The sequence below is a fragment of the Lactuca sativa genome, chromosome 9 (assembly GCF_002870075.4).
Source record: "Lactuca sativa cultivar Salinas chromosome 9, Lsat_Salinas_v11, whole genome shotgun sequence".
Taxonomy (NCBI): Eukaryota; Viridiplantae; Streptophyta; class Magnoliopsida; order Asterales; family Asteraceae; genus Lactuca; species Lactuca sativa.
The window spans coordinates 66,553,509-66,565,545 of NC_056631.2; the positions used below are offsets into that span (position 1 = coordinate 66,553,509).

Sequence of the window (12,037 nt, forward strand, 5' to 3'; positions counted from 1 at the left end):
AAAAAATGGTAAAAATGTCAAAAACTACCGGTAATTTGGACTTTACTGTCAAAAAAATAAATTTTAGGACTTTCTTATCAAATCGATGAAAATATTAGAACTTTACTGTATATATCCCAAAGGAGAAAGCATCGTCATTACTAAGCTTGTGATTGCAAAGAGAAAAAAGGCCGATACCAGTTAAAGAGAGATTTTTAATAGAATAAAAAACCCCAATTCAAGGAGAGGAAGCACTGCTATAAGTCGGATTGCCAAGACCCCTATCAACACCATGAATACTCTTAATAACTTCAACCTACAAGTCATTAGGAAGCATTCTAAATGTCCAAATCCATTCGAATAACAGAGATCTATTCAAAGAAAAAATGCTCACAATGCCCAAAGCGCCTAGATCTCTACTAGCTAAACACATTTTCCATGCAACCCAAGTCATCTTTTTATCTTCCAAGTACCCTCCAATAAAAAAATTATTCCGAAGACTCCATAATTTTTTCCACAACAACGAGCACCCTATAAATGGACATGTAATAGATAGGTAAATTTCCAAGAACCGATTTAATCAAAGCCAATCTATCTCCAATAGTGGGAGGCTGGGAGCCTTCCAAGAATAGAGTTTGTTTTTAAACTTGGAAACAATCCCTTTCCAATTAGCAATACGCTGCATATTGCATGATTTAGAACAATGTTTTGTCGTAACTTGATTGATACCTCCACTACACAATTTATGTTTTTATGTCCGCCTATATAGGTTTATACATTAAAACTTATCATATTTGAAAGATAATTTCACAAACTTGAATGAAATAAAGAGATTTTTACAAGTGGATAACAATAAAAACATTAAAAATTTCCAACTTTTTATAATGTTCATCGTTTATCATAATTTACGAGCACAAATAACAAGCATTTGAATATATAACTAACCTTGCACCTATACTACTACACACTTATATGTAAGTACCCATCAAATAATTAATCATATCATGCTATTGATGATGATAATGTGAATTATAAGGGATTATCTCCGTGATTTCCTTTGCATTGCCTGTTTGAAGGTCCCATACATGCTTGCCTGTCAATTTATAGAATCATTTATTTTATTAAGTAGATAAAATTGCTTTGAAACTGATAATACAACAGATTCTTATAGGAAGCTTGATAACTATACAATACAAGTACCATACCTATAAGTCTGCAACACAAAATGCTTAAAAACACTCTTTATGTGTTAAACAATTTTAGCAACCGTTCCTTGCTAAAGTTGTTTTATCACTTGCTAAAGGTTTTGATGCCCGACTTCCACTTTTTTCAAAATTTAGTAATGTTAACGAAATATTGTTGTTGTAAATCATCTACATTGTTGCAAACATATTGCTTCACTCATTAAGGAATTAATTTGAAAATATTGTACAAAGCCACAAGTTTTGATTAATTGAAACTAGGGATGAGCATGAGTCAGTTTTTGGATAAAACCAAATCAAACCGTAGAAAGTTGGTTTTTTGGTTTTTAAACCCATATAGGTTCGGTTTTTGCATGGTTCGGTTTTTCGGTTTTCCAAGTTGGGTTTATGCGTTTTCGGTTTTAAACCTTGTGTTTATGAGCTCTTGTTTTTTTTTTCTTTCTAGTTTTTGGGTTTAAACCCAGTGAAAATACGTTGCGATAAATAATATTGTATCTACTTAAATAAACTAAAATAAAGAGTACGGATTCAAGTATTCTAAAGCATAAAAGTGTTCAAAATATCAAAGTTTAACACCATTAACACTTTGTGGAAAATAAACATAAAATACTAAAAGGATAAAGTCTAAAGTCTAGAACTAAAAGTTTAAAACATAATAAATAATATATATGTGGGTCGGTTCGGTTTTTATGGGCGGTTTTATACGTCAAAACCAAACAAACCGTTATTTTTCGGTTTTTGTAAAATTCAAACCTAAACCGTCGGTTATTGCTTTGGTTTCGGTTATGTCGTTTTTTTTTTTTTTTTGGTTTTTGGTTGGGTTTTTGCTCATCCCTAATTGAAACTTTTACACCTCGTGCCTTCGTTTAATAAATTGATAAGAAATTGAGAACCCACAACTCAATAAAATGCTTCACTTATATCATTATGCCAAAAGGCTGATAGCTTGTTGACCTTTTACTTTTCTGTAGGCGTGTAAATATACAACCAAGTAAGTGGCTAATTTGTACTTAATTGGTTTAATGGACACATAACGCAATGCATATATAAGGAAATTTTTTTTTTTTTTTTTTTTTTGTATGAATTCATAAGTTAAGATGGTATGTAAATGTTAAGTTAATAACAGCCAGCTTTACGAGTCCCAAATTCACATTATATCCTCATTGCTCTAACTTCTATTTTTCACAACCCTTCGTTACTAAGACTCTTCTTCATTGGAGACCTTCCTCTATTGGTAACAACAATTACCCCATGTTGATGATTTTCGTGTGATCTAGGTAATTTTATGTAAGTGGAATTTATAAAAGTCCAACGTGTGAGCGAATACAAGTTACTTGGTGTGTACAATAAACTCATATAGGATGAGCCCTATTTCAAAAAGTTGATTTTGGGTTTCAAGTTTGTTTTCATCATATGTTTGTATTGTTTATATTCTATTATGTTTCAAGTTTCAACATTAAATTGATCTTTTTTGGTGTCCGGTCAATGGTATAATATCACGGTGATTGATATGTATTTCTATGTTTATATATTTGATCTTGTTTGTTCTTTGCACTGACATTGTTCCCTTCAAAACTCATGTTACATTAAATGACATGGATTTTTCTCTCGATGGTAATGCTCATTTTACAATGATTGTTGTAATACCCGTTTCTCATAACAAATATTGTTTCGACGGTTAATGCTCATTTTACAATGATTTTTCTCTCAATGGTAATGCTCATTTGACGAGATAAGTTGGAGAAATAGAGCATTGAGTTTGCTTTAAGTTGCTTATAGAAGGTGTGTTGGTGTTAAGTTGTGAAGCAGAAGGAGAAAATGATAAATTATAAGTCCTTTGCTTTTTTGAAAAGTCACGACGCGAGTGTCTTATCTCGTGGTATGTTGGTCATAGACGGGTCAAGTCTTGGTCAACGGTCAAAGGTCACGACGCGAGGGTGATGTTGGTTGTGATGTGATGAGATGTCCGCGTTGGATACGTGTTGAGAGGTCGACATACATAGCAACGGGAGACGACATGTGGCAGATGGCTGAGACGTATGATGTTGGTCGCGACGCAATTCCTCGAAAGTCTTATGTATATAAAAGGAGTTTTGCTGTCCATTTGAGAAGTTTTGTTGTATATAAAAGGAGTCGGATGTCCTTACCTATAGTCAAAATCGTGTTTAATGATGTTAGTTGAATGTTCTTACCTGGAGTCAAGTCAATCGCATGTCCATGGGTAGTTCGAATTGTGATTAGCGATTTCGATGGTGATTGGGTCCTGGTCGAAATCAATTTTGATGGTTGATTGTCCAACTAATTTTGATTTGTTGAACAATATCGAACACATTTTGGTCACTACTTGGCATCGAACGACAACTTATTCGACTGATTTGTTTGATAGCAAATAGAAGGGAAGTCGACATCGAGTTGACTATGTTATTTCGATTTGGGGTAAAACAACCTTCGATGTATAAATTTCTCTTTGAACGCATCTAATTTCAAGGGTCTTTTACCGAGAATCGATGTCGAGGATCTAAATTGATGTCGATGTTGATTTTGGTCGATGGTCGATACTTGGTTATCGGTCGAATGGAACAAGTGATTTGGTACCTTCGAAATGGGTATCAATTTGCTTTGGTCAAAGGTCATTGAAACGCATCTGATTTCGAAGGGCAATGGAGAAGAAACAAAACCAGTCGATTCGAATCCCTAAACTTTCTAAGAAGTGGAAAAAGTTAACCACATTCGAAATGGGGACAAAATCTATGAGGAATGCAGGATTTTAATTTCAAATCCCTAAAGTTTCGAAGAATTGGCATAATTTACCCAGTTTCGAAATTGGGCTAAAAATTATGTGAAATGGGAATATTTTCGAAACAGGCCCTTGCAGTTAATGCGAATTGACACTTTATGCCCAGTTTCACATTTGGGGTAAAGTTTCACATTGAAAGTTGTTTAGACGCAACGGGTCCCTGCAGAATTTTGATATTGGCGGCTTTTACCCGGAAGGTCGAAGCAACTCTCACCCAAAAGTCGACTGAACTTAGGTATCCCCTTGTTATGCTATTACGTTATCGTAATTTATAGCATAGTTAAGATGGGTCATTGAAACCCGAGCTAGTTGTTAGAAGTCATGTTATAATGTGATTATGAACTATGTTGTAAATCTAATAGTAAATTCATGGACCGGTAGATGTGGTTTATAAACCCTAACTAGTGGACTTGTTAGAAATATGATATCTAGCTAATAGCTTATGGGGTTAAGTTATTTAGCAGTAAATACACTAAAAAACTAATGTATTTACTTAACATCTTGATGGATAAAAAGACCATGCATGTGCTTTCCTGGAGCCATACACTTGGTTTTGGCCTTATAAGCAAACATTTAGAATTAAGGTTTAAGATCTTGAGTTTTTAAGCCATTGAAATGGATAAAGTTTGAAACTTTATCCATTAATATGTTGTGGAGCTTCATATATGAGATTTGGAACTCCTCTTTTTAAGGATTAACCACTTAAAGATAGTTGGTTGTTTTACTGAGTTAGCGGCGCGACTCCTTGAAAGATCACGACAGGATCCTGGAAGGTTTTGCGACTATTTTGTCATGTAGAGTTTCACAGTGTGACTAGTCTCTAGTTTCGACGTAAGTGTTGACCGCTAACCGTTGACTTTCTGATCAGTTTGACTTTGGGTCAAACTTATGATTTTGAGATATTAACTGAGTTTCGAACTATTTTTGGTTTAGGTGGTGCGTGTAGGTGGATTTGTGAGACTTCGAGTGTTGTTACTTTACCTCTTTGACCTATGTGAGTTTTCTCACTATACTATATGTTACAGTATGTATCCTCTGTATGTTAGGATGTAGATATGTTGCAGTGTATTGTTAGGCAAGTAGACTAGCTTAGTCGTTCACATGTTATTGTTGGATTGTTTATTTGTCATATGTTGATATAGTATATGTGAGAGTTGATGGAGGTCCAACTATGTTCTAAATGTTAAGATACTCAAGGCAAATTAACTTTATGTTGAAAACCAAGGGGGTGACCAACTTTATGTTGAAGGACCAGCTTTTTGTTGAAGGCCAAAGGGGTGGACCAGCTTTTTGCTGAAGGCCATTACTTGTATGCACTATATATTGTTGTATGTGGTATTTTGGGGAACACACTAAGTTTTGACTTATAATTGTATATTAAATAGGTATTTCATCAGGTTGTCTGAAGGGCAAGACTTGACTATACACGCACATCGACATTATGTTTTGAGGTTTCCGCATGTTTCTATTTTATACTTTGATTTGATATTAGGGTCTTGATTACCAAACAATGGTTTTGTATTAATGGATGGATGTTTTGAATGATATATAATAGATAAAAATGAAAATTTTTTGTTTGAAAAATGGGACGTTATTGTATTATAGTAGTGGTGAATCATTAGTTAACCGTAACGGTATACAAGGCAATAACGAAATAAGTGAAATAATATTTGTTGGTATCATAAGGAGTCATGAGACAATAAACAGTTAGTGTGATTTATTTAGTATATTTGATGTGGTGTATATGTTGTTGACGATAAGTTTATTTATATACGATGTTATGATCTTCTAATTGTTATTCACTAAGCTATATGAATTATATTATTTTGTTGTTGTTGTTGTTGTTGTGTTGCAGGTTAGGTTGTTGTAGCCCGTGGCTCGGATCATATAGTTGATGTCAATACGATTCGGTGATAACTCATTGTATTCCACCGTGCTAGCTAGTGTACACCAAAATGTTTATAAGGTTGTAAATAAACATATTTGTTGGGTGTCCTTAATACGTAAAACTGAGTGTTACAATTGTTATGGATTTTTGATATGTTCGTTTCAGACATAATTTGATATTCACGTACAATGATCATTATGAAATGTTGGTGATTTTAGTGTCACCAACCATTTGGTCTGATTGGAATTGACATGAGTCCAAATGACGATTAAAACTATGACCTAATACATATTCACAGGATTAAAGTGCACACTTATATATTATGTGAGTTTGATCATGGACATGGAAATAAACAAGGGTCAAGGGGGAGTGCCCTTATAGGTTTTGGGACAACCCCTTAAAGTGCACACTTATATATTATGTGAGTTTGATCATGGACATGGAAATAAACAAGGGTCAAGGGGGAGTGCCCTTACAAGTTTTGGGACAACCCCTAGAAGGTCTTTGGAATTTTAGAGTTGAAATGTAGTGGAAAATCATGTTTCGGAAAAGTAGTTTGGTAGAGAAAGTAGAATTTTTCTAAGGCAAATAGGATGCTTCTGCAACTTTATTTAATGCTACCAAAAGACTTAATTTAGTCCACAACTAATAGGATGCTATAGTAATTTGCAACTGAGGCTGCTACACCAATCTAAAACCGATGTTACTTCAGTTTTCCATAGCCGAGGCTTCTGTTGACTTTTCAAAATTGCTTCGGAAATGATTATAAGTTCCATGTAACCGTTAATAACTTCCGAAAACTGTTTTTGTCAATCTTATCATCTTTTGGGTATAAACAAAAGTGAGACTTCAAATTTTTATTTTATTTCATTATATTTATTATTTTTTTTACATACATGGAAAAAAAATAAAGAATTATCATACTCTTTGTGTATCTCTACTTTCGATTTTTTCCAAAAGATTTAGGGAAAATGACTTATAAACCCAATGAAGTTTTCAAACCGTTCCAAAAACCCAATTATGTTTTGTCTGTTCAAGAAAACCCAACGTACTAACATTTTGTTTAAAAAAACCCAACTAAATTAAACTTTGTTCACTTTTCATTTAGGGTCAACCGGTTAATAAAAGTCAACGAATGACATGGTTTATGACGTGTAATTAAATATCAAAAAATGACTTGTAAGACCAACGAAGTTTCAAATCCATTCAAAAAACCCCAATCATGTTTTGTTTGTTGAAAAAAAACCCAACGAACTTACGCTTTTGTTCAATTCTCATTAGAGGCAACCAGATTCATTATGTATACAACTAGTTGGCAAATGACATGACATTATATTTAATAACATAAAATAAATAGATTAGAATTACGTTTTATATATCGATTTAGGGTTTCGAGAAGAGAAAAACAAATAGTGTCTGTGTTCGAACTCTTGTAATAGCTACTTCTTATTCTTCCTCTCAATCGTTGATGTCCAACTCAATATCTACAAAGAAGATATTTGATGATGAAAACCCTTGTGGATGTGGACGCTCTTCTTGGATTTGGACATCTAAAACGGAGGATCATCCAGAAAAAAAAATTTAGGGCTAAATCGATATATAATGGGCAATTCTAGTCTCTTTATTCCATGTCATTAAACATAATGTCATGTCATTTGTCAACTAGTTGTATACCAAATAAATCTGGTTGCCTCTAATGAGAATTGAACAAAAGCATAAGTTCATTGGATTTTTTTTCAACCAACAAAACATGATTGGGGTTTTGTGAACAATTTTGAAATTTCGTTGGTCTTACAAGTCATTTTCTGATATTTAATCACACGTCATAAACCATGTCATTCGTTGACTTTCATTAGCCGGTTGACCATAAATGAGAAGTGTAAGTTAGTTGGGCTTTTTAGACAAAATGTTAAGTTCGTTGGGTTTTCTTAAACAGACAAAACATAATTAGGGTTTTTTGAACGATTTAAAAACTTCGTTGGGCTAATAATTCATTTTCCCAAAGATTTATGAAAGTAGTTTTGATTGACCATGCACGATCAATCAAAACGTCTACATTCTAATTTGATTTCATATCCTACCCTAATTTCATTGATGAATTTGTATATATTCAATTAAATATTACTTGATATCCCAAGTGATTGTTACGAATTGTTTTTCACATTGACTACACGGATTTGATTTGGATCATTGTTGTGTGAATTTATGTTTATTTAATATGGACTTTTCTTATATACTAAAAATATATTAAAGTTACTAATAAATAGGGAGACGTTAATGTGCGTCGTGCGACTGTGCGGCCTAAATCCATTTTAGACAGTTACGTGAATCAGCCAAGTTCAACATTTTCGGCGGTTTGTTTAATAATATTATGGAATTTAGCCCGACCCGGTTCAACACATTAATAACATTTTGAAGGAAAGATTAATTAATGAGACTTACCAAAAACCCAGAAGAACTACGATTGAGGAACGTGAAGCTGTTCTTCCTTGTAACTTTTGTGATCTTACTATTGGAATCAAGAGACTTTTGAAAGTCATCAAATGAAGAAGACAGAGAACCACCTCCACCTACACTTCTGCAGCTACCACCACCGCTTTTGCCACCGCCACCCATATCTCTGAAACTATCCCACCTCCATGAGCAAAACTTCACCGCCGGCGACCTGTCCCCTTTGTCACCTCCAATATCCCTGAGACTATCCCACCTCCATGAACTGATCAACTTTACTGGCGACTTCTCTTTCCTCATTAAATTCCTCAAAGGCATCGTGATCTTACCTTTACTCCTACCGCTGTAATTACTACAACCCACCACCTTCTCCGGCGACCCCAACATTGATTTATTAGAAGTATAGACGCCTTCATAAGGTCCACCCAATACGGTGGTCGGTGATGGTATAATCTCTATTCCACCACTACTGTTGGTTACGTTGTTAGTAGCAGTACCCACGGTGGTGGTTAGCCTTGGAGGGAGGTCTAAAGACCTGACTGTTTTAGACTTTGGAGGATCATCGGTAGAGGTGGGTCGTCTTGGTTTTCCTGGTGCTTCCTCCCACAAGAATGGGATGGTGGCCACCGTGTTGGGTGGCGGCGTTGGACCATCCTGCAGCGTAGTTGGTTTGGTTGGTAGTGAAAAGAGAGAGAGTTTAGGAGGTGTAGAAACTGGTTCTCTGAACTCCGGCACCGGAAACATCATGTGTGTGTTTAGATGTAGATTGAGGTGGTAGGGGTATAAATCAAATATGGGTTTGTATGTGTGGGGTCATATACTCATATTCAATGGTGAACGCTCCTTCGCCTTAACTTCACGAGAAAACAAAACCACAATTCATAGTTTATACTTCATACTTTTATATCCCTTTGTATAAAGGAAAATACAAAACATCTTTATTTTTATTAATACCTATTTTTTACATTGCATTTTTAATTTTCAATGTACTTTTTAATTACAAGATTACATATTCTCATTTTGTCAAATTTTAATATGTTAAATAAAATATACATATAAGTATATTTCTTCTAAAATAGACAAAAACCTTTAAACAATATCAGTCGAACTTATTAAAACCCTTCCATATTACAAGATTATAAACAAACTAGGCATATGTATTCATATGGTACGAGAAATAAATCTCAAGATAATATTAAAAATAAATTATTGCAATATTTTTTCGATATTTCATAAAAACCATGTATATACACTTTATATTTAAAATATATTTTGTATACAACTAAAGATTCTACCGGCTGCGTGTTGCAGCAGCAATAATTGATTTAAGAAAAGAAACTCTTCGGGTAATAATAGAAATTTAGGAAGACTTAAGTTGTCAAACCATAAAATTAAGGGACCAAATCCATGTATAAAAAACTTAGGACTTACCTTGCCAAAACACAAAAGCCAGGGACCAAAACCATGTGAAGCAAAATGCTTAAAAATAAGCATGAAAACGTATAAAAAAATTACGTGGAAACGTAAACAAACTCGAATTAATATTGACACGTATATAAAAAAATAATAAAGAAGTAAGTTTTTTTTTATTTAAATTAATGAACGAAAATTCTAAGTTCACATCAAAACGTTGACCACCTCGACTTTATATCATAAAATAAACATGTCATAAATTAGTATTTTTTTTAACTTAACGAATTTTATAAAATTCAAAGTTAAGGGGGTCAAAATGACAATTTACAAAGTCGAGTGTAACACCTGACTTTTAACACAAAGTACATCAAAAAATTCTCGTTTTCAAATCATAAATCATAATAAATCCAGTTTGCATTCGTATTAACAATCAACACATGTAGCTACCAAATGGATAGTGTATATTGCTGACACGATGATTCGAGTCGGGCACTACCAAATTCACATCTTTATACACCATCTACCCGAACCTGAAAGGCACACAACAACAAACGGGTAAGCTACAACGAGCGTAGTGAGTACCCAGGTCGTCCAGTAAGAAATAAGTTACACGATCAAGTATATCATTATACTAATGAACCCTAAATATTTCTCAGTTCCTTTCTAACAAATCGATGATATACACTCAGTTTTAGTGTTATTACACAAACTCCCTTAATGATCGAGGTTATAACTAATTCAACTGTTATTCCAACAACTAACTATTCATAGTAGGCGTATAGCCACGCATGCTACCATCCAATCCAAATAACCTTTCCTCAGTAGCATCATAACTACCCAATCTATCGTCTTATTAACTAGCATTTTCATCCATTGGCAATTTAGTCACACAAGCTTCCACTACATTTTGTTAATTTACAAGTATAACATTATGACCACCAAGGTTGCCGACTTGCATTTCTTCCAATGAAAGATATTTCGACTAAAAAGGTTACCATCATAATCCTATATATATATATATATGGAAATGTTATTTGGAAAACAAACAAAAACCCTAAAAACACCCTAAAAATCATTAAAACACATAAAAAAAATACTTAGAGATCACAAAACTTTTTTTTTGAATTTTTTTATAAAAAAATCGCAACTTTTACGTCAAAATCGTTGAAATTTTTTTTTGAAATAAAACTTTTATTTAAAAAAAAAAATTTTAGCGAAATTATAAACAATGCTGTGATTTTTTGATAAAAAAATTCAAAAAAAAGTTTTTTGATGTCTTGGTATTTTTTTTATGCATTTTTATGATTTTTAGGGTTTTTTTAGAGTTTTTTTGTTCTCCAAATAACCTTTCCCTATATATATATATATATATATATATATATATATATATATATATATATATATATACACATATATATATATATATATATATATATATATATATATATATATATATATATATATATACGAGTATATCATTACGACCACCAAGACTGCCAATGACTTGGAGTTCTCCCAATAATGGTATTATGGCCACCAATGCTACCATCATAATCCAATACCAACATACAAGTATAACATTGCGGTCACTAAGGCTATCATCATAATCCAATACCAATATATACAATTATAGCATTATGATCTTCAGGGCTACCATTGACTTGAAGTTCTGTCAATGATGGTATTACGACCTCCAAGGCTACCATCATAATCCAATACCAACATACAAGTGCATTATGGCCACTAGGGTTGTCATTAACTTGTAGTTCTTCTAATGATGGTATTCCGGCCACCAAGGCTACCATCATGACTTACTGATTCCAGTACAGTAGTGTTACAATCACCAAGACCACCACAACGTTTGTTTATTATTTCATATAGTAATAACCTACTATCAATTTCCATTTTACAAATTCACTACAACTCCCAAACACTCATAACTTTATAGGTTCTAAACCAATTACGTAATATTTCACAATAACTATTATATCATATTTATCACGCAATATAATAGTAAACATGCATTAAGATAACATTTATCTAAAAGAGGAGTGTGCTTACTTACCCAACTAGTTATTGAAGACTAACTATTATCCTGGTGTCAAGCACTATGATGCTTCCAATTCGTCACTTTTCTAAACCTGTTTACACAAGATATCAAGCTCCTCAGAACAATCTCAAATCACCAGTATTTTATTACACCTCCCATAGTGATCAGTTAACCAATCACTAACAACACTTAATAACCACTAGTTACAAAAATAGGCTAATCTCCTCAATACAATCACCTAATGGCTTAACCCTCAT

At 33.3% G+C, this 12,037-nt stretch overlaps 1 protein-coding gene across 2 annotated transcripts; it reads right to left on the reverse strand.

The window, feature by feature from the left end:
- Nucleotides 1–840: 840 nt before the first annotated feature.
- Nucleotides 841–9,181, reverse strand: LOC111920427 (uncharacterized). Of its 2 annotated transcripts, none has more exons than XM_023916013.3 (2): nucleotides 8,309–9,179; nucleotides 841–1,072 (listed from the first exon to the last, which is right to left on the reverse strand). In XM_023916013.3, exons 1-2 carry the CDS (start codon nucleotides 9,062–9,064, stop codon nucleotides 1,019–1,021), a joined length of 810 nt encoding a protein of 269 aa, XP_023771781.1. In that variant the 5' UTR covers nucleotides 9,065–9,179; the 3' UTR covers nucleotides 841–1,018. The 2 variants fall into 2 exon arrangements, with proteins under 2 accessions (XP_023771781.1, XP_023771780.2); XM_023916012.3 differs by lacking the exon at nucleotides 841–1,072 and adding an exon at nucleotides 1,091–7,416 and having other exon boundaries at nucleotides 8,309–9,181.
- Between the last annotated feature and the right edge of the window lie 2,856 nt (nucleotides 9,182–12,037).